The 23032-nt window shown below is 38.9% G+C and overlaps 1 protein-coding gene across 4 annotated transcripts in view; it reads left to right on the forward strand.

Moving 5' to 3' along the window:
* CARMIL1 (capping protein regulator and myosin 1 linker 1) overlaps window positions 1-17608 on the forward strand; it is a 151803-nt gene extending 134195 nt beyond the window's left edge. For 3 of the 4 annotated variants that reach the window (XM_007421932.4, XM_007421933.4, XM_088130552.1), the window contains 5 exons: window positions 3308-3737; window positions 8835-8901; window positions 9519-9752; window positions 11794-11934; window positions 16564-17608. In XM_007421932.4, coding sequence (XP_007421994.1) covers window positions 3308-3737; window positions 8835-8901; window positions 9519-9752; window positions 11794-11934; window positions 16564-16700 — 1009 coding nt within the window. In that variant the 3' untranslated portion in view covers window positions 16701-17608. The remainder of the gene's footprint in view (window positions 1-3307; window positions 3738-8834; window positions 8902-9518; window positions 9753-11793; window positions 11935-16563) is intronic. The other variant, XM_025175171.2, reaches the window with a different exon arrangement.
* Window positions 17609-23032: the final 5424 nt, after the last annotated feature.

A 23032-nucleotide genomic window follows, 5' to 3' on the forward strand; every position in this document is an offset into this window, starting at 1 on the left:
AGGTGGCTACAAGGATAACCTTCTTCATCCAGTCGCTAGGCACTGCCATCAATGGAAGGGGGTTTTTTGTTTCCTTTTAATGGGCATATTGATTTTAATATTAAATATTAATATTACTTTTGTTTTCCTTTTTTAATGGGTATACTGATAATTCAGTGGAATTTGCTGGGTGGAATCACTACTATTGTACTACTGCTTTTAGGATGTGGCTGGTTGGTTGATAGGTGGGTGGGTGTGTGCATTGGGAAGATCATAAAGTAAGGAAAGTGTATGAAACATACACGCAGATACACAAATGTAAATGTGGAAAGGTGGGGGAAGGAAGAGGCTCTTTGCCTGATCAAATTGGCTTTATGTGAAGTAGCAGTAGATCAAGACCTCCTGAAATACCATGGGAAAATTATTTCATTGCCTGAGATGGGGGTAGTTTCAACAATTGTTCTAGTTAGTTGGATTATTCCCACAAAGAATCTGAATGAAGCTGCTGGCTTGTGGCTACAAATCCCTATCAGATCTCATCAGAATTAATCAAAATTACTGCAGAGGAGAGAGATCTGCTTGTTAATCTAGAAGTCTAGATTAGCCGTTCAGGTAACTTTTAGGCAAAATGGTTGCTTGCTTGCATTCTGCCTGTGCATCAGTACAAAATAAGCAGGACAAGGAGAGAAGAGAGATTGGAGTCACCCCAAATTAGGGGCTGAAGTCCAACATCATGGAAAAGGTGCTTGGGTAAAGAGCAAAATGTGCATTCCAACCTGGTACAGGGGAGAAGAAAAACTGCCCTAGAAATAAGGGAAGGCAAAACCAGCAAAGAATGCATCTCTGTACAGAACCGAAATATCCCACTATTCAATGAAGGCAAGTGCTCGAGATGAAACTTTTCTACAGCTTTCCTGAAGACCAGAATGTTTCTTCATGTAGGTTCTTCACTAGTGGGAGCAGGAAAGAGAAGTGGCAGTGACAAGGTTATTATTTTTGTCAAATGTTCTGAGAGTTGGCCTGAATTTGAAAAGCTGGAGTATCCAGAGCTGATCTAAATCAGGGGTTTCCTGGAACATACTGGCAGGAGTAGGAAAATCCTCTTATTTCCCCTAGTTGCAAAGAATTTGTCTGTGGAATTCTCAACACCTCACCACTGTCCCCTTTTGCCACACACATGGGGCTCCTTTATTTCCAGCAAGTTACATACCATTCTTAAAAGATAGCTTTTTCTAGTGCTAAAGCCACAAAGACAATACTCTTTCATTCTGCCAGCCCATATTATTGGTATTTCTTAGGGCTCACCATTCATTTTCCTTTTGTGCTTATATTGTATTTTTTCTTTTAAAAATAGAGGGGGGGGGGACTTTGAGCATTGTCTCTGAGTGGAACTGCAATCTCTCAATCTTCCACATTGTCCAGAAGATTGAAAGATCAATAAATAAATATTAAAAATTAAGGCTTGAACTTTTAAAAGCCATTACCCTGAAAGATGAAGCAAGAGAACAGTTGGTGGTTCTTTTTCCGACCGTTAGATGACCCAGAGTGGGTGGGATCAGGACATCAGGGAATCTACAAATCCCTGATGTGAAACTGCCCTTCAATAAAACTTTACTGAGCACAATAAAGCTCAACTACTAGGGCAGCACAATTTATGTCCACTTATTTTCCTACCAATTGAAGAACAGGAGGGAAGGACATTAAACAGCTGTCTGAATGAGTCCTTATGTGGCTGTTCTATATGCCACAGCAGTATATCAATTATTAGTATGTATGCTCTTTGGAACATTCTGCCCCCCGAGGTGTGATTGGCCCCCTCACTCCTGGCCTTCCGAAGGGCTTTGAAGACCTGGTTCTGTCACTTGGGCTGGGCTAGGGAGGGAATACTTCAAGCGTGGGGATGGCTAGCCCCATAGAGGCCTGCTGTCTTCAGCCCCAGATTCTTCATCTTCTTGGACCCTCCTTTTCCTCTTTTTTAGTAATGTTTCTAAATTTTGATGTTTTATGTATTTATGGTTTTAATGTTTTGTGCGAGTCACCCAGAGTCCCCCACTGGGGGGAGATGGGCGGGGGAGAAATTTAATAAAATAAATAAATAAATAAATGTTTCTCTTCATAAATAACTCTTTAAGCTAAAGTTATTTCAAAGAGAAAGAATAAGGTAAAGTTCATAATATGCTCTAGTATTAAAGGTGTGAAGTATCTATTCTAGATACTATTCTAGGCTAAACTATATGCCTAGTTCCTAGAAAAAGATTGTTACCCCCTTTTCTTAGACAAATGCTTCCAGTGCAGTTTAAAAGATCAATAGTGTAACAGTCTTGTCATCAGATTTACAATCTAAAAGATATGGTACACAAAGAAAAGGAAGGGAGAGCGGGTAAAGTTATATTTCTTACAATGATTTACTGGTAGAAACAGTTCATCTTGAATGATGACATGGCTGTTACTGAGTAACAGTTGAGTGAAAGCAAAAAACAGATGGCTGGTTAGCATAGGGGATAGAATAGTCCTGCTTTTCTTCCTTCCTTTTGGTCTGCATGCTGTTGAGATCATTTCCCATTTCATCGTCAAAATTTCTACCCAATCATACATATCCTGGAATAATAAATATCCTGGAATCACAGTGAAAGGAAATGTTTCTAGTGTAGCTAACTGCAGTTTCTAGGGTCATGTGGTCAATCCTGAGTATGGTTTATTTAATGAACCTGCAGGAGAGACTAAGATACGAAGTTGGCTTTTTGAATAATAAGACTAACCTTGTTGAGGTTAACACAGTAATATTATACTTCATTTAGTTATAAGCAGAAAAGCTTCCAGTCTCCATTTAGTATAAGTAGTCCTTGACTTATGACCATTTGTTTAGTGACCGTTCAAAGTTATGACTGCACTGAAAAAAGTGACTTGCCACCAGTCCTTGCACTTTCGACCATTGCAATGTCCTCACAGTCACGTGATCAAAATTTGAGTGCTTGGCAACCAGCATGTATTTACAATGGTTGCAGTGTCCTGGGGTCACGTGATTGCCATTCGCAACCTTGCAAGCCGGCTTCCGACAAACAAAATCAATGGCAAACTGCGTGATTCACTTAACAATGCATGATTTGCTTAATGACCATGGTGATTCAAAAAAAATGTCATAATATTGGATGCAGTCATGTGATGCCTCACTTAATGACCATACCACTTAATGATGAATTTTTCAGTCCCTATTGTGGACTGTCTGTATGCCACTGGAGGAATGTGGAAGGAGAATTTAAGGACCCACAGTTTGCTCAAGTTCATTCAGATAAAGTCCTTATGTGTATTTGCTTTTTTTATGTATTAGGAGGTCCTTCACAAAAGGCTTAGACAGCAGCGATTCTGGTGAAGTAGCTGATGAAAAGAAAAAAAGAGATTCTCGGAAAAGTGGCTTTCTTAATTTAATCAAACCTAGATCCAAATCTGAACGTCCTCCAACTGTGTTAATGCCAGAAGAGTCTTCATCTCCCAGAGGTATTGTCAAAGGCTCCACTGTGGACACTGCAAAGAAGGATTTGAAGTCAGCTGAACAAAATGGCACTCTTGAAAAAACTGAGGAATTAAAAACACCAGATTCAACAGAAGAGGTTCCTTTGGAGGACATTTCAAAGCTTGAAAAGTGTGACAGCAAAGGCAGTCCTCAAGGAGGACGTAGGTATGGGGTGCAAGTGATGGGCAGTGGCCTTCTTGCAGAAATGAAAGCCAAACAAGAACGGAGAGCTGCATCAGCACAGAAGGTGAGGGATATTTTCATATTAATATGACTTTTCACAAGAAGATGATTCTTGTTATAATATTATTTACAATAAAATGGCCAATATTGGAGATCATCTTGAACCATTTTATATCAATGATTGAGATTTTCACTAAGAAAATCTGCAGCAGAATCTATTTTTAAATGTTTAATTAAATAAATTAAGCTACTGTATAAATTCAAATCCATGTAGAAACAAGAGGGAGGGAGGGGATAGCTCTCTCAGAGTTATGCCTAGCTAGGTTTCAAGTGTGGCATCAGCCAAGATCCTGGGGCAGGGGTGGAGGTGTAGTGATTTTCATCCAGGAATCTTTTACAGTGTTCAGGAGCGCTGCACCACAAGTCACCGGATGTGAGACCCTGCTCATTAAGTTGGGCTCTAGGGATCAATTGGGTTTGCTGCTGTTGTACCAGCCTCCCTGCTGCACAGCACCTTCCCTGCCTGAGCTCCTTGACACCATTTCTGGGTTGGCAGTGGAGTTCCCCAGACTTATGGTCTTGGAGGACTTCAATCTCCCTTCTCTAAGGATGGGGTCCGAGGTGGCTCAGGAGTTCATGGCTACCATGACATCCATGGGCCTATCCCAAATCATCCAGAGTCCAACATGGGACAGTGGCGTTCCTGTTGGAGCAATGGCTATGTCATCTGAAATTGGGGGAGCTTTTGGTGTCCCCCCCTTGTCATGGTCGGATCACGTCCTGATTATGATGGGATTCCCTAGCGCCACTATCCACTGCAGGGAGGCTGGACCCATTCGATTGGTCCATCCCTAGTGACTAATGGACCCAGATGGGTTCCAGTGGCAGCTGGGGTTTATTCCTGCTGGTCTGCTGCACGACCCATCCAAAGCCTTGGTTGCCACTTGGAATAAGGGGCTGGCTGAGGCTTTGGATTGGATTATGCCCATGCAACCTCTCTTCTCTCAGGGATCCTGGCACTCTCCATGGTTTACAGCAGAGCTGAGAGAGAGGAAGTGAGATAAGAGACATCTAGAGCATTGCACTCGATGAGAGACGAACTTGAGCAAACTCGGGTTAGAGCTGCTATTGAGGTCTCTCTAGTGGCAATAAGGGTGGTGAAGCATCATTACTCCTCCACTTTTATTGCATCCACAGATAGCCACCCCACAGCCCTGTTTTGGGTGACACAAGCCCTCCTGGGTAAGGATGGCTTGGACAACCTTCTGCAGGGGCATGCAGAGGAATTTTCCCAGCATCTGTCAGATAAAATTGCTCAGATTCATTGTCAGCTGGACACTGGCTTTGCTGCAGACCCAGTGGAGATGCCTAGGGAGGAGTCTTGTCCTGTTATCTGGGAATGGTTTGAACCTGTTGGACCTGAGGAAGTGGACAGGGTCCTTAGGGCTGTGAGCTCAGCCACCTGCTCTTTAGATCCATGCCCTTCCTGGCTGGTTAAAGCAGCTTGGGGGGGTGTTGTACGAGTGGGTCCTAGCAATGGTTAATGTTTCCTTGAGTTAGGGGGTTGTTTGTTCATCTCTTAAGGAGGCTGTGGTTTGCCCCCTCCTCAAGAAGCCATCACTGGATCCCACTATGCTGAACAATTTCTGTCCACTATCTAACCTCCCCTTTTTGCAGTAGGTGATTAAGAAGGTGGTTGTACCACAGCTTCAAAGAACCTTGGATGAAGTGGATTATCTGGATCCCTTTCAGTCAGGATTCAGGCCTGGGTATGGGACACAAACAGCACTGGCTTTTGGATGATCTCTGGCAAGGGCAGGATAGGGATTATGCATTTATCCTTGCCCTACTTGACCTCTCTTCAGCTTTCGATACCATCAACCATGGTATCCTTCTGGATCGGCTCAGAGGATTAGGGGTGGGCGGCATGGTGTTGTGCTGGTTCACCTCCTTCCTCCGGGGCTGATTCCAGTCTGTGGTGGTTAGGGAGGAGATCTCCTGCCCTCGGCCCCTGTTATGTGGGATGCTGCAGGGTTCGGTACTCTCCCCCCTCCTATTTAACATCTACATGAGGCCACTGGGTTAGCTCATCCGTCGCCATAGGCTGAGGTATCATTTGTATGCTGATGATACCCAATTATGCATCTCTGACCCTAGAAAATTAAACAATGCTGTGAATGTCTTATCCCAGTGCCTGGAGTCTGTGAGGGTCTGGATGGGGAACAACAGGCTTCAGCTGAACCCTGGCAATACTGAGTGGCTTTGGGTTTTGGGACCTTCTGGTTCAAGGACCATGCCATCTTTGGTGCTGGATGGAGTGGCACTGCCCCAGACAGACCCTGTGCACAATCTGGGGATCCTCCACTCACAATTCCTATTTAAAGAGCAGGTGGCAGTCATGGCACCGCTTCTTATTGTGCACCAGTTGCACCCGTTCCTAGATCAGGGGGCTCTGCTCACTATCACTCATGCCCTAGTCATCTCCTGTTTGGATTTCTGTAATGCACTCTACATCTGGAAGCTTCAGCTGGTGCAAAATGCAGTGGCGCAGGCAGTTATGAGCATGGCACATTACACCTCTGCTCTGGGAGCTGCACTGGTTGCCAGTTCGCTTCCGGGTCCAATTCAAGGTGCTGGTTTTGACCTTTAAAGCCGTTCATGGCATGGGGATGGAGTATCTGAGGGACCGCCTCTTCCCGATCACAGCTGCCTGCACCATCACATCTGGCAGAGAAGGCACGCTGCAGGTCCTGTCTGCCAGGGAATTACATTTGGCGGATCCCAGGAGGTGGGCCTTCTCTGCCATGGCACCCACCTTGTGGATTCTTCTCCCCCCAGAAGTAAGATTAACTCCATCCCTCTCAACATTCTGCAAGTCCCTCGAGACCTGGCTATGTTATCAGGCCTTGGGGCCTCAGGGGACCAGGGAGATTTTGCAATGACTCCCTTATTGTGGTTAATATCATCCTCTCTGTTTTGTAACTTTTATAATTATTTTGTAATTATGACTGTTTTTATGTATTTATTGTTTTAAATTAAGTTCTGTATGCCGCCCAGAGTCACTTTTATGTGAGATGGGCAGCTACTGTATATAAATATGATCAATCAGTCAATCAATCAAAACCATAAGAATTTACTATTTGATGTATGACCTAATGTAGTGTTACTATGCTTACAGATGATGCTCCATAGATGAAAGATGGCAAGTGCAAGTGCTAAATGCCGTGTATGTGTGTGTTTCCTCTGAATTAGATGTGTGAATTGGCATAAGTGTTGCAGATAAATGAACATGAATTAATAATCCATCTGAGCAAACATGTAGTGGTGATCTTGCTCCATCTAGTGTTTGATGAACTAAATATTAACTCCAGAAACAAATGCCATGTAAATGAGGCTATATAGAATAGATTAATTAGCACATCAAAGGATTAAAATTAAGTACTATCTACCAGGAGAGAGTCAGCCTAATATATTTTATATGCTAAGAAAATTTTATACATACAAAATTTTCTTGGCATATAAAATATATATATTCCACTTTTCAGTGTGTGTGTCTGTGTTCCACTTTTCGGTCCATGCAGCATTCAACATAAATACACAATTTATTTTTTGTTTTTATTTGTTACTAATAGTATTGTTGCTCTTAGGATGGAAGATTGTAGGAGTGTTTCAGGCTAGAGCAAAGCTTTCAAAGCAACCTCTTACCAAGGGATTTTGACTAGACATCCTATGATACATGAGTATTATATAAACATGGGACTACTGAAATGGGGCTATTGTGTCAGTAATAGGAGCATACTGTTCAGAAGAGCTGTTAAAGCCACATAAAACTGACCACACAGGAGATGTTGATCTAAAGCAGACAAGAGGTTTCATAAACCATACAGGCGTTTTGATAATCAGTCTGCAACCTACCTCGTACAATAATAACCTCTTACATGGGATTTTAACTATGATACTAGGATTACAGTGTGATATTATCATGCATAGAAGTACCTTTCATGTTGGTGCTTTATTTTTTTGGTAAAATGCATGAACAAAAACATCTGAACAAAAGTTTACCAGCATTTTCCTACAAGTGCTATTATTTTCTGATAAAGAATATGCAGAAGTATAGATATGCTGCTAGATTTGGATTAATATTTATGTCGCTTAGTCACATTTACCTCAAGGTAGCTTAAAACCAATCACTGCTAATGGAGCAACAGAAAGCAATGGTAATACTTTCTATTAAACATTAATTGATTATTATTAAGTAAAACAGTAAACTTGCAAAAACAGTTAAGAAGCCTCAATACTTCAAAATTGTTCAGGAAAACAGACAGATTTGTGAGGTCCTTGGTGCTCTCTGAGCTTGGTTGTTTATTTGCAGACCTTGCAAACCTTATCTGTGATAAGCAGGGATTAACACCAAACAGTCAGGTAGAAACCAATGCCTTATTCGAGGAACTACCAAGGAGAAAACCACACCCCCACCAAAACTGGCAGGGCAAGCTACTGTATATAAACAGGGAGCAAACCCCACACTCACTGATGAGGTTACCTACTTGGGTAATGAAACATCTGCAAACAAATAACCAAGCTCAGAGAGCACCAAGGATTCCACAGTTCAGCCTTGAGCTACTTATATTCACTTCTATTGGAACAGACAGATTTCTCCTGTAATTTGAAAGATAGTTGAATAGGCAAGAGATCCATATGTCTGTAGAAAGGAATCTCCCATCACTACTTTATCAGAAGTTGGGAAAACATAGAAGTAGATTTAAGTGGAAGACAGGTTTGTAAATAGAGCCATTAAGGGATCCTTTAAGATAATTATTCCCAAAGCTTTAGAGCATTAAATGTTAAGAACAACATTTTGAAACCAGAAATAAACTACCAACTAATTTAGCTCTTTTAATTTCAACATGATATTTTGTGTATAGTAGAGCTTCAGTTAACAATCTGAATGTCCGGTCCCAGCAGGAATTCCAACCCCTCTTCAAAGTTAGTGCCATGTAGTGCTTTATTACATCATTTTAATTTAATACAATTCTGAGTTTTAAGATATATAATACTCAAGTCTTGTTGAATTTGCAGTCTGCAGTTTGGAAAGAAGATATTTAATTTTAAAATGTCCTGTTTGTTTGTTTGTTTGTTTGTTTGTTTGTTTGTTTTAAAGAAATTTGTGAATGATGTAAGAGACTCAACAGATCTCTCTGTGAATTCAGAACGACTGGATGGAGCTGGTGAGTAACTCCAGACTATTCTGTATTCTTTAAGGCTAGTAAAATCATCTTTAAGGCTAGTAAAATTAAACTGCACCAACACCTTTAAACTTCCTAATATTAATATATTAAATCTTATTTAGACATTCAGAATGAATTTTCAAGGCATAAAAAGTGCAGGAGATTGATGAAACACTCATGTTCCTAAATCTAAAGCACAAGGTCTGCATGATTGTAATTATACCATCTCTCATTTAAATCAGTTTCCATTCCAGTTCCTGATCACATGACTGTGGGGACGCTGCACTGGCCACAACTTTGTGAATAAAACTGGTCTGAAAATTGTGGAAATTTCAGTTCCACAGGAGTAATGGGTCCTCTATTTTTTTATGCATTTTTTAAGTTCGCAGATTTTAGGTACCTTGACTCAAAAATTGTTGCAGTATAATGCACCGTTTGGGCTAACTTGAGGGTACAAACAAACACAATAAGAGTTTTAGTAGTATATAGATTGCCAGTCCCCCATCTATCCTCCATACACTGTTTCTCCATACAGTTACAGAGGGTGGAAATTTTTTATATTAAAGCTGACAGTGCCCTTGATCTCTGTGTTTGTTCCCTGGTTCATTTTGTTTCAGTAACAAAACTTCATCATCCTTCTCCAGAAAATCAGTTTGCTCTTAATAGGGATGACTCTATCACAGTCTTGACAGAAAAAAATTCAAAAGCTGAACCAAAGATAGAAATTGGAGCTAGGACAAAAAGTTCTTCTAGCACACCTACCAGTCCAAAACCTCCACTACAGACAACAAAGCCCACCCTAATAGGACGACCAACAGTTCCTCAGAAGCCAAGGTCTGCCTCTCGGACAGGTGAGATTATTTTAATATTGCATCAATCCTAACACTATGGCTTGTGTATGGAAAATTAATAATTAAAATCCTGAGGAGATAATTTTGGAAAGCAAAGCCTGGGGGCAGCAGGGGCAGCATATTATTCAGTTTTAACTAGTCTCTTTTGTGCTAGAAACTGGATTTCAGTGGTAAAGTATAAAAGACTTAATACTGATGTACTTTATATACTAATTAGTAATTTATTTAGCAGTACCGTTTAACTGTCCCCGGGATTCCAACATTTCCCTTCTATATTTCTTTTAATTGCTAAATATTAAAATACTGGCATTGGTTTTAAACCTTTTTTAAGCTTAACTGGGACTATTACAACCTTTAAACAGTTGAGATCAAATTGCCTGAATATGTTTCTGAGTGAAATTTAAGGTGCTAATTTAAAGCCCTGGAGGGTTCAGGGTTTAGATATCCATGAGATTTACTTTCCCGGGTAGATTCTGCCCACCCATTCCATACAAAGAAAGACTACCTGTTGAAGATCCCCACTTACCAGGAAGTGCTATGGGGAGGGACCATGAAAGCAGGCATTGTCCGTGGGGTTTCCAAGGTTCCTTTCCCAAATCAGGTCACTTCCACTCTCATGGCTTTCTAAAAGCTAGTGGAAACTTGGCTGTTTCAGTATCTATAACAGCTGTCAAGAAGATCAGAAGCCACTTCTTTTGAAACTTTCCTTTCCTTTCCTTTCCTTTCCTTTCCTTTCCTTTCCTTTCCTTTCCTTTCCTTTCCTTTTTTTTTTCTTTTCTTTTTTCTTTTTTCTTTTCTTTTTTTTTTCTATTTCTTTTTCTATATTTCTTTTTCACCTTCTCGTTACTTTTCTTTATTCTTCTTTAATTCAAATTTTGAACTGTTTTTAATTCTGTTGAAAAACTTCTTCAATAAAATTATTTAAAAAAAAGAAACTTGGCTGCTTCAGAAAGATCTTCAGAGTAACACAAGTAATTACATCTTTTTGGCACAGTTAGATGAATGGATGTAACAGATAATGTTTTTATTGGATTCATGATTGCATTGATATTGCATTGCTGTTGCTCATACGTACACCATTTAGACTGGGGATAGTTTATACACTTTATAAAAATATATATAAATTATTGTGTTGATATAATTCAGTATTCCAAATATTCATTAAATGTGACAAAGTTTCAGTTGCCATATCATGTTGTATTTAGAAAGGGAGGTCTTAAATGTAGTCAATATACAGTAGTTATTGTCCAGTTAATTGCTTCTATTATTTGGGGGAAAAAATCCTTGGGGGTATTAAATATCTCAAAAGATACCACTTCCTAGTAGACCTGAATCTAAGTTCATCAAAAACAGATTAATCATAGGAACATAGTCATTTTGCCTGAGATACCAAGAGGGAGCAAAATTGATTGATCAGAGATGTCACTCCTGACATGAACAAAAGAGGATGACAGTAGAAAATCACAGCACCTTTTGTCTGGCCTAATAGGATTTTGCAATATAGCTTCATTTGAATATATATTATGCCCACATAGATAACACATGGGTAACCATGTATTTTTTTCTACCATGTTAACATTTCATGCGTTGAGAATGAAATATGTTTTTTTCATTAAAAACTGAATGTGGAACTTGCTGCCTGGTCTGTCTGTGCTGTGTTCTTTTAAGCAGTTTTCTTTCAGACTATTTAGAGTTGATTCAGCGTGGTTATGTGGAGAGCTTGGCATGTTTTACTTTTTTCATATAGGACAGATATATAGACTGCTGGCTGTCTCATTTAAGTTGACCCCTATTCACACTGACGATATTTATGTACAATGGCTGTACTAATATTAGTAATGTATGTGTACAATGAATTGGCCTGACTGGTTTACACTTGGGGGTTTATGCTACTAAATGTAATTATCAGGTGTTGGAGCCATAAACAATAGTTGTTTTCAGTTTTGTATTAGTTCCACTATCATTATGTTTAGGCAATACACCAAGTGCATTGATGGCTGTACAGCTTTAAATTGGATTTATCTTTCTGATGTTTCCACAGATGATGTCCCAGAGTCTCAGTCCAGTCCAGGTTCCCCTAAAATTGCCCTGCTTCCTCCTGTTTTGAAGAGAGTCCCTTCTGATAAAGAAAAAGATAGTCAAAGTAGCCCTCAGCCAGCTCTCAGATCTCTTTCACATGAAGGTAGGAATGTTACTATATTTTCCTGGTATCCTTTTCTGATGTAACTTTTAATGTCCGAACTTACTGGAAAACAATCATTCATAGCTATATCTATGATCAGCATTTCACCTTAGTGATTCGTATATTTCTATACATTGATGGCACAGAGAAAGGGTACTTTTGCACATACCCTCCATTTGACTTCATACCCCTGTCTTTTATTTATTTATTTATTTATATTTTTATTTATTATTAAATTTGTATGCTGCCCATCTCCCCCCAACGGGTGACTCTGGGCAGCTCCCAGTTAAAATCAGAACCCCATCAACAATTAAAAATCCCCCATAAATAGTTAAAATAAATAACCCATTAAAAATCAAATCTAAACAAGAAACCCTGTACATAAAAACTAAAAACATTCAAGATGATGGGGGGGGGCAAGGTCAGTCACCCACAAGCCACCTCCACTGGTGGGAGCCCCCATCCGGCTCCCAGGCCTTCTGGCACAGCCAGGATTTCACCCCTTTCCTGAAGGCCATGAGAGTGGGACCACACTGGACCTCAGGAGGCAGATTGTTCCATAGGGTGGGGGCCATAGCAGAAAAGGCCCTCTGCCTAGACCCCACCAGTCTTTCATGTTGTTTCATCACTTATGTGTTTCTCATTCACAAGATCAAAACAGCAGTGAGTTTACATCTTTACATTGGATATGCTTTTAAAAAAATAATAAGCTGGGAAGAGTAATAATTTGAAGTATTAGTGGGGAAGGCCTATTTTAAAAATTGTGCATTAAACCAATGAAACCAAATCTGTACACATAAAAAGGAACTTGTCTGACAACAAAGGAAGGCAACCTACACAAAGAATCTTAAATAAAATCAGTACAATCTTCTTAGCTAAATTAGGTACTTATTCCCTGCTTAAATAAGTTCTTATGTTTTAGAACATGATCAGAAATCAGATCAGATCAGAGAGTATAGTTGTAAAGATAATATCTAAGCTTCTCCTAGGATATTGTTAGGCAGGCCCTCATCATTGCTGCATTTTAGTGCTGCTTGCAGTTGTATAGAATATAGAGGTTAATGGGAAGCCAATCTCTTTGGAAACACTGGCTGTTGTCTTGCCTAGTCAAACCAAATGTTCCAGCTCTGCTATCATAGGTATAACCAGAAAATCAAAATTATCATGTAGTAAAACCTACCTTCTTAACCACCTATAATGGAACGCTAAACATGCAAACTAGTTTCTGTCTGTTGTGCCATTGTATAAAAAGGATTACACTGAAGAGGCTTTTTTTGAAAACCAAAGTATGAATTTGGATGACTTAATAAGTGATAATGCATCACAACATAATGTAATAGCAAACTAGAATAGCATTGAAAATTCACGACTTATGAATTATGCACCCTTTCTTAGGAAACTACAAAAAGCCATGCAAAGGAATTGTGTGAGTGAGTGAGTGTGTGTGTGTGTGTGTGTGTGTGTGTGTGTAGGATGTCTACATGTCCCTCCTGGATAGCAATTTTGATGAATGGCAAAAATTGTTGGAGGTGTTGATGATTTGAATGAGCCTTATAATACTAATTGCTGAGCAGTTTACTTAATCAAACTTTTAAATCTGATTTTTAAAGTTTTTGAAGAAGCATAGTTTTTCACCCTTTCTTTCTTCCTCATGCTTGTTCAATCTTTCATTTGATTTTCAGTGAATAAGTTCTTATTTATAATTAATACAGCAAAATTCTATTTTTGGTGGATGCTGAGTAAGAAACAAGCAGATGTTTCTGCTGCCGAATATGGAAGAATTTCTTTTGTGATCTATTGAAAATATGTCTCATCAGAAGTTTAGAGAGCAAGAGCTGTTTCATTTGTTATATTATGGAAAGATTACTCTTAATATCACTGCTGTCTACATATTGCTGTTGCTTTAAACATCAGTGATTGACTATCCTGACTTATACCTACACATCTTTTATATAAAATATAATTAATTTTACTCTGTAAGCATCAAAAGAGGATTATAGTTTTAGTCTGTTTATCTTTGTATATGAATAAACTATATGTATAGCTATAGCAGCTTCATGTCAGTTCAGCTGATTCATAAGGCTAATTGTGGAAAAGGCTATACAGTTATTTTTTTTTCTTGGATCAATTAAAAACTCCCTGTGCCTTGTGTTCAACATGTCTTACTAATACATATTGAAATTCATTGAATATACATTTAATTTATTATAAAAAGTGTTGTTAGTTTTAAGAATGTTAGTGTACGCTACTTTATTTAATGGTCATCTTTCTGTTAACTTTTGTTTATTTGCAAGTTAGTACTTATGTCTCTCATAACCATGGGCACACATGATCCAAAAGTAGCTGTAACATGATTTTGATTGATGGATTATAATTCCATATTCTGATTTAGCTAATACTATAATCTAAGTGTCATTGTCTACTGCTATGAAGATTTTTTCTCTTTTATGAGCAATACTGTATATACAATGCAGGACATGTTTTTGAGCTTATTATTCATTTACTGCATTTTTATCCATTTTTTAAGACAAGTATTGTCTCCCAAAGTGGGTCATATCAATAAAGAAGAGAGTCACAATCTGAAAATATAAAATATATAAGAGAAACTCAGAAATAATACTTCAAGGCCAGAAAGAAGTTGTAAGCAATAGGCTGGCATTTATATGCAATGCACATCTTTTATGTAGAGTATACAGTGGGGCAAAAAAGTATTTAGTCAGCCACCAATTGTGCAAGTTCTCCCACTTAAAAAGATGAGAGAGGCCTGTAATTTTCATCATAGGTATACCTCAACTACGAGAGACAAAATGGGGGGAAAAATCCAGAAAATCACATTGTCTGATTTTTAAAGAATTTATTTGCAAATCATGGTGGAAAATAAGCATTTGGTCAATATCAAAAGTTCATCTCAATACTTTGTTATATATCCTTTGTTGGCAATGACAGAGGTCAAACGTTTTCTATAAGTCTTCACAAGGTTTTCATACACTGTTGCTGGTATTTTGGCCCATTCCTCCATGCAGATCTCCTCTAGAGCAGTGATGTTTTGGGGCTGTCGCTGGGCAACACAGACTTTCAACTCCCTCCAAAGGTTTTCCATGGGGTTGAGATCTGGAGACTGGCTAGGCCACTCCAGGACCTTGAAATGCTTCTTACGAAGCCACTCCTTCGTTGCCCGGCCGGTGTGTTTGGGATCATTGTCATGCTGAAAGACCCAGCCACGTTTCATCTTCAATGCCCTTGCTGATGGAAGGAGGTGTTCACTCAAAATCTCACGATACATGGCCCCATTCATTCTTTCCTTTACACAGATCAGTCGTCCTGGTCCCTTTGCAGAAAAACAGCCCCAAAGCATGATGTTTCCACCCCCATGCTTCACAGTAGGTATGGTGTTCTTTGGATGCAACTCAGCATTCTCTCTCCTCCAAACACGACGAGTTGAGTTTAGACCAAAACGTTCTACTTTGGTTTCATCTGACCATATGACATTCTCCCAATCCTCTTCTGGATCGTCCAAATGCTCTCTAGCAAACTTCAGACAGGCCCAGACATGTACTGGCTTAAGCAGGGGGACACATCTGGCACTGCAGGATTTGAGTCCCTGGCAGCATAGTGTGTTACTGATGGTAGCCTTTGTTACTTTGGTCCCAGCTCTCTGCAGGTCATTCACTAGGTCCCCCCATGTGGTTCTGGGATTTTTGCTCACCATTCTTGTGATCATTTTGACCCCACGGGGTGAGATCTTACATGGAGCCCCAGATCGAGGGAGATTATCAGTGGTCTTGTATGTCTTCCATTTTCTAATTATTGCTCCCACAGTTGATTTCTTCACACCAAGCTGCTTGCCTATTGCAGATTCAGTCTTCCCAGCCTGGTGCAGGTCTACAATTTTGTTTCTGGTGTCCTTCGACAGCTCTTTGGTCTTGGCCCTAGTGGAGTTTGGAGTGTGACTGTTTGAGGTTGTGGACAGGTGTCTTTTATACTGATAACAAGGTCAAACAGGTGCCATTACTACAGGTAACAAGTGGAGGACAGAGGAGCCTCTTAAAGAAGTAGTTACAGGTCTGTGAGAGCCAGACATCTTGCTTGTTTGTAGGTGAGCAAATACTTATTTTCCACCATGATTTGCAAATAAATTCTTTAAAAATCAGACAATGTGATTTTCTGGATTTTTTTTCCCATTTTGTCTCTCATAGTTGAGGTATACCTATGATGAAAATTACAGGCCTCTCTCATCTTTTTAAGTGGGAGAACTTGCACAATTGGTGGCTGACTAAATACTTTTTTGCCCCACTGTACATCATCTTCCTGCAGCAATTGCTTGAAAGCAACTTGTGGCAATTAGAGGTGGTAGTTGTTGTTCGGCCAATGAAAAGGAGGAAAGTTCTAGGATCAGAGTGCTCTTTCTGGTATAGGAGAACAAAGCAGGTTCCCTGTAGACACTCTTTCTGTTTTCCCTTGAAAGCCAGAGTGCTGTTCTTCAGCTCTCTAGTTCTACCAGAGCTGGATGTTCAAGATGATATTGTAGAAAAATTGAAGTACACTTTGTTAGCTTACTCCTTTTCTGCAGGGATTATCTTTGGAGGAGACTTCAACTCATCTCACAAAACCTTCTGTCTCACAATATAGGTCCAAAGAAAAGCCCAGGACATCAGATTTCTGAATCCCAGGAACAGAAGCAGAGACCTTTGAGGAAAGATGGCCAGCAAGGAAGCAAGTCCAGTGACTCTGGAGAAGAACCAGATAAAGATTTCATTTTTGTTTAGTTGATTGGTTATGGGCTTAACAGTGCAGATTATTTTGTGATAATAGGGTCCAACTATTACTGACCCTTTTTTCCCATTAGCTTTTCTTTCCTTTTTTAAAAAAGAAGCTTGTCAAAGGTCAATATTTGCACTGGTAATCAGATTAAAAAAGAATTTGGTTCTTTTTTCTGACTATCTATTTCCAGATATTCCCTCTCAGGCCTTTGCTAAAGCCAGCAACTATTCCATGTCTTCTACTTGAATTTTCTGAAGCAGCTACAAAAATAATGCCTTGCATTAGAGCTTTGTGGTTGAAAAAACTCAAAGCAAATGGATTGGTCATTTTCTTACACTAACCCATTACTGTACAGCAGGAAAAGCGTTGGACTGCTGAATGTAAATTTGTCAAACTTGCACGCAACTTACTTTATAAATATATTCTTGCTGAATGCAATTGCACATTGTAATTATATCAACAGAGCACACTAATAAAAGAATTTGTATAAATAATATATATTAGATGCTTGGATATGATTTTTACATTCTCCTTTGGGAGACTTTTCCCATGTTTGTGTAACTGTCTATTTAAGAACACAATCATTTACATTTTGTGTACTGTTCAAAAGCACAAAAGTAGAAAAACAATTACTAACACTTTGCTATGCTTCCATAACCATAAGTAAATGTATGTTGATTGAAATGAAGGCAATGGATATTTTATCAATATTGGTATTTTGTAAAGGTCACCATAGGATCTGTCTGCGTCCTCTCTACTTTTATCACGTACTTCAAAACAAATAGTAGTTCCTTGTCTGTAAAAGCAATTCTTTACTTTTTTCAATATTTTACATGCATTTGCTTACAATATGGGCAGAAGGAATTTTATTCATAATGTATATTTGTACCAATAAAATGATTTTACAAATGAAGTAGGAATCTCTGTTTTTTAAGATGTATCCTCATTTTGCCATTACATTATAGTAATCAGACCACACTTGCCTGGCCTGGTGTCTGTAGGTGTGTTGGACTTCACCTTCCATAACAGCCAGCAAGGCCTTTAACCAGGGATTATTGGAGTCAAAGTATAATACATCTGGCAGGCACCAGACTGAGGAAGACATATTTTGAATGTTATTCTCCAGAGCTGAAGTCTGTCTTGATCAATTAATTTGTTTAACTAATACGTGCAACTACTGGTGATGGTTCTGTAGTTAGGATGGAGGGAGGGTCCAGTTGAACAGCTTCTGCCTGTCTTCATCCTCATCACTCCCGTCATGTTTATCTCTTTCTGGTTAAATTATGTAATGCAAAGCACAGAAAGGGGGTAAGAAATAGTAAGCCAAAAAAATGAAAAGGATGAGATAAGAAAAAGTGTGGCTAAATGTAGGGTACGTCAATACTATTCATGTAACCTCGCCATACCTTTTTGTCACTGCAAACCATCCTTATTTCCACCATGCTCATACATCACTTCATATATTGCTTTTTTTTCCTTTACATTTCTCACCTTTTTTGAGGATCTCATCAACACTGTGCAATCATGATTTTCTCAGTCTTCTCCTTCCTCTCAATACACTCTTCATGTGATTCAGTCCCCATTCATTCTCTGTATGACAAAACCACTTCCAAGTACTTCTTTCAAACTGGCCACTGATTTTTCTTGAATCCACATTTAATTATCACTTCTTTTTTTTTCACCATATCTTCTTGTTTACCACACACACTTCTTAAGTACTTTATTCTCACTACATTCAGCTTATGGCAAAATGTTGATTTAATGGACCCAGTGGAGAAAAAGATGGGCTATTAAATCCAAATGTTGACTATGTGACCACAAAATCTACTCATACATGAGAAAATCAGCTTGGTAATTGGTTTTCTCATGTGTGGAATGTAGTGAATCAATAAAGGTAGCTTTTTCAAACTTTTGTTTGTCAGACTGATTCCCTGGTCCATGTGTTGGGTTATTGATATTGCATTTGGGGGCAAAAAACATCTACTTTGGTGTCTACCTCAGTGCACAAATTTTTTGCTGATGGATGAGTGGGAGTACTGTCAAGAATTAAAAGAGATTTCATGTTTTCAGGTGACATCTTTACCACATATTGATACCTTCTGAGATCTTGTACAAAATGACTGAAGAACCAATCTTGGAAAAGTTGAGAACGTGGCTTCCATTAATTAGAATATATGATTAGAATTTGATGCATGATGTCTTTTAACACTTGGAAAACTTGACTTTCTGTCTATGATTGGCGTTAATCTGTGTGATCCATTAGCATTGGTATAATGCTAAGACCCTCTTCTTGCTGTTCTTTCATCGTGCAATTGATCTTTCATACTTAAATAGCTGAGTGTTCTTGGGAACTGAAGAAGAAACCGATCTTGTCAGCATTATAAATATGGAAGAGTAGTAGCATTCCTCGTTAATGAGTTTATTTAACTTGTCTGGCTATATCTCTTCCCTTGGTGCACTCAAAGTTTCACTGAATATCAAGCAGTTAATAATTTCATGGCATTATGAAATTGCTATAGCCATTCATCACTGGCATTGAAAGTTATGTTCATGTGCATTGCTATTATACTAGTACTGATCTTAGCTCCAATTCTTATACGCTAACACCACACAAACATTGTTGAACATAACCATTTCATTGCTGTTTCATCAAGAGATGTTTCCTGCTCAATTTTGGTATGTTTTCTTACCCCAACATCTGCTAGCATCCACATCACACAACAATACATACTTCAGCTTACTGTATTTTTATTTTCCAATTTTCTGACCCAGTTTTTTTTATATCACACTCTTTCCAGACAGTACAACTGGCACCTTTTAAATTTCATTTTCCAAATCTTTTTCTTTTTTACTTAAACATATATTTCATTTTCCTCCCACCTTTGTAGTCCTGGTAAAAGAATCACAAACACCATTGCTCTAAGAAATATTTCCATCACCTTAAAAGCTGTTCCAACCATTGTGAAGTACTGTGATTTTTTTTCTTTCTGCCCATCTTTGAAACCAACACTCTCAAGATTGCCCATTCTCCTCCAGGATCACCAAATGTACTCTTTTTTGAACACACCAACATCAAAGGCCAGCATACCAAGATCAACATGGAATGAGATGCACAGAAAAATCATGCTAATCCATGCACAGAAGCAACCATTTTTCAGACTCCTGCTGAAACAATGCACATCCATTTTGGAGGAAGGAAATGAAGCTTGAATTAAAAGATCTCTATTTTATCCTAAATCCGTTGAATAATGGGCCATAAAATCAAGGTTCTACAAATTAACTTCCCTGTAGTTTTTGCATTTCTCTTGCTATTTTTCCCTTTATATCAGAAAACAATAGTATTCTCCCAGGAATTCTAGACCATCAGTCCAAATTATCAAAGTTTGGGGAAAAATAATAAATCCAAATAAAACTCAATTCCACATGTGTCATCTTAACAAAGTATTGCAGATCAAAGGATATAATGTGGTGTGGTAGGGGCAGAGGGAGTGTGGGATTTGATCCAGAAAGGGATTGAAACTTTGATTTAAATCTCAAATATTATGTAGACCATTGATCTGGAATATAAATATTGAAAAGATTTTTTTTCCCCATAGAGTCTGTGGGTGGACCATACAAACTTTAAAATAGTAAGCATTCACCTCCTAATCTTACAATTCTGTGTTTAAAACTTTCTTTATCTGATGCTTCAATAACCACTAGAGATTTTAACTCTTGCACATTTAGAACTATTGCCTACATACAACTTCTCCCTTCCCTAGGAATACTGTAAGCTTTTAAATAAATGACCACAGTTATCCCTTTGAACCAGGATTTCCAGGCCCAAATAGTTTTGGACTGTATATTGCTAGTGCGAACCCAACACTGGAGTATCAAAGAATAAAGGATTTTTATTTAATAAGGGCAACAAAGGGAAGGCAGGAGAAATAAGATGGCTGCATCAAATTGCATGAAGCTGAGATCTCCATACCAAACCTAGCAATCATTAACCTGTAAACACACAGAGAAAGCAAAGTAATTAAGAGTCAGAGAATGAGAGCCAGTATAAAACTATCCAAATTGCACCCAGCAGCCCTGACAAGAAACAAGACTAAATCTGCCTCTATATTCCCTGCCAACCTTTACCTTCTTGGCTCCCAGTCACTCAAGACTTTGGTGCATGGGGCTTGAATTCCAGGCCCAGTGAAGAAAGCTGTTCCTAGAGACCTTGCTTCTCTGAGGACCTCTAGACCAGAACTGCCTGGGAACAAAGAAGCTTCTAACGCTCTCTACATTCCTGCCTCTACTTAGAAGAGGACATTGGTTTTACTTATATTTAAAATCATCAGCTGATCAACACTAGCCTTTGGGAGTCCTATTGATTACTTTTTATTTATTCATTCATTTTAGGCACTGCCTGTCAGGACCAGCCCAAGAACAACAACGAGGCAGTCCAGTCCAGTATAGTTCCTTTATTAGCTTGCACCTAATAGAATCTCACCAGACTAAACCTATGCTAAAGCAACTAGTGGCTATACCTCATGAGACTCTAGGGAGGGGCCAGTCTCAGCTTCTTCACCTTCTCACAGTCCTGCTGCGGGCTGAGGAAGCGCTCAGGAATGCTCCCCTTCCCTCCTGATAATCTTGATCCTCCATTCCAGTATCCCCCTTGCACATGCCTTCCATTACACTACCTGATTCCAAACCAATTCTGCATGGTTCACAATATAGCAAACCAAAATAAAAACACAATACAAAATAAATTGATTGATTGGTTATGTGGCATCAAGACAGTGTCGACTCTTAGTGACCACATAGATCGATTTTCTCCATGATGATCTGTCCCTAACTTGGTCCTTCAGGTCTTCCAACAGTGCACCTATTGCCACTGTAACTGGGTTCATCCACTTTGCTGCTGTCATCCCCTTCTTCTCTTTCCTTCCACCTTTCCCAACATTAGAGCCTTCTCTAGAGTGATGGGTCTTTGCATAATGTGTCTGCAGTAAGATCATTTGAGCCTGGTCATTTATGCCTCAAGTGAGAATTCTGGGTTGATTTTGTTTGATGATCCATTGGATTGTTTTCTTTGTTGTCTGTGGTATTCTCAAGAGTCTTCTCTAACACCAAAATTCAAAAGCATTCTCTTTCTATCCTGCTTCTTCAAGATCCAACTTTATCTTCCATAGAGTATCACAGAGAATACCATGGCTTACACAGTTCTGATCTTTGTAGGTACAGACACATCACAAAATCTGAATATCTTTTCCAAGACCTTCATGGCTGCTCTACAGAATGCTAGTTTGTGGCCTATTTTTTGACTGCTTGTTTTCTGCTTGTTGATGGTTGATCCAAAGGCAGGGATTATCTACCATTTCAATATCTTTATTGTCAGTTCTAAGATTGATTGTTGTATCTATTGTTATTAGTTTGGTCTTCTTTATATTTAATTTTAGTCCCATGTTTTCACTGTGCTCCTTGATTTTTATTACTAGGGCTTGCAAATCCTTTGCATTTCTGATTATCAGATTACTGTCATCAGCATAGCACAGGTTATTGCTGTTTCTTCCTCTAACTTTGAAACCACACTCACCTTCTTCCAATCCAGCTTCTCTTAATGTATATTCAGAATATGTTGAATAAATAAGGGAATTCAGCCTTGTTTCAATCCTTTGCCAACCTGCAGCCAGTCTGTTTTGCCATGTTCTGTCCATACTATGGTTTCCTGACCTGTATATAAGTTTCTCATGAGGACAATGAGATGTTCTGGGATTCCCATTTTTCTGAGCACATTCCACAGCTTGACATGATTGAGACAATTGAAGGCCTTTCTATAATCAATGAAGCACATAGTGACTTCTTTTATGTATTCTTTGGCTTTCTCAATTATCTAGCATGCATCAGCAGTAATGTTTCATGATCCTTGGCCTTTTCTAAAGCCAGCTTAAATATTTGGCATCTCTTGTCATGTATGGTTCTAATCTGCAATGATTCTAAGTATTATTTTGTTACATGTGAAATTAAGGACATTGTACAATAGTTTGCATGCTCTGTTAAGTCACCTTTTTTTTGGTATTGCAATGTAGATTGAGCTCTTCCAATCTATTGGCCACTGTAGTGTTCTCCAGATTTGCTGGCATAGCTTGGTTAGAATTTTTACTGATTCTTCTTCTATTGCTTGCCAAATTTCTGTGGGTATTCCATCAGTTCCTGTAGCCTTCTGACTTGGTAAGGATTAGAGTGCTGATCTAACTTCATCTTCTAGTACTAGAGATTCTTATAAGTAGGAAATATCTTCTAAGGTCTTTTGAATGTTGATATCTCTACTCTGCAATGTTTTAATATACTCAATATATTTACT

Source organism: Python bivittatus, unplaced genomic scaffold (genome assembly GCF_059951505.1).
Source record: "Python bivittatus isolate LINGU-HERP-01145 unplaced genomic scaffold, Pbiv_v1 ctg000840_np1212, whole genome shotgun sequence".
NCBI lineage: Eukaryota > Metazoa > Chordata > Lepidosauria > Squamata > Pythonidae > Python > Python bivittatus.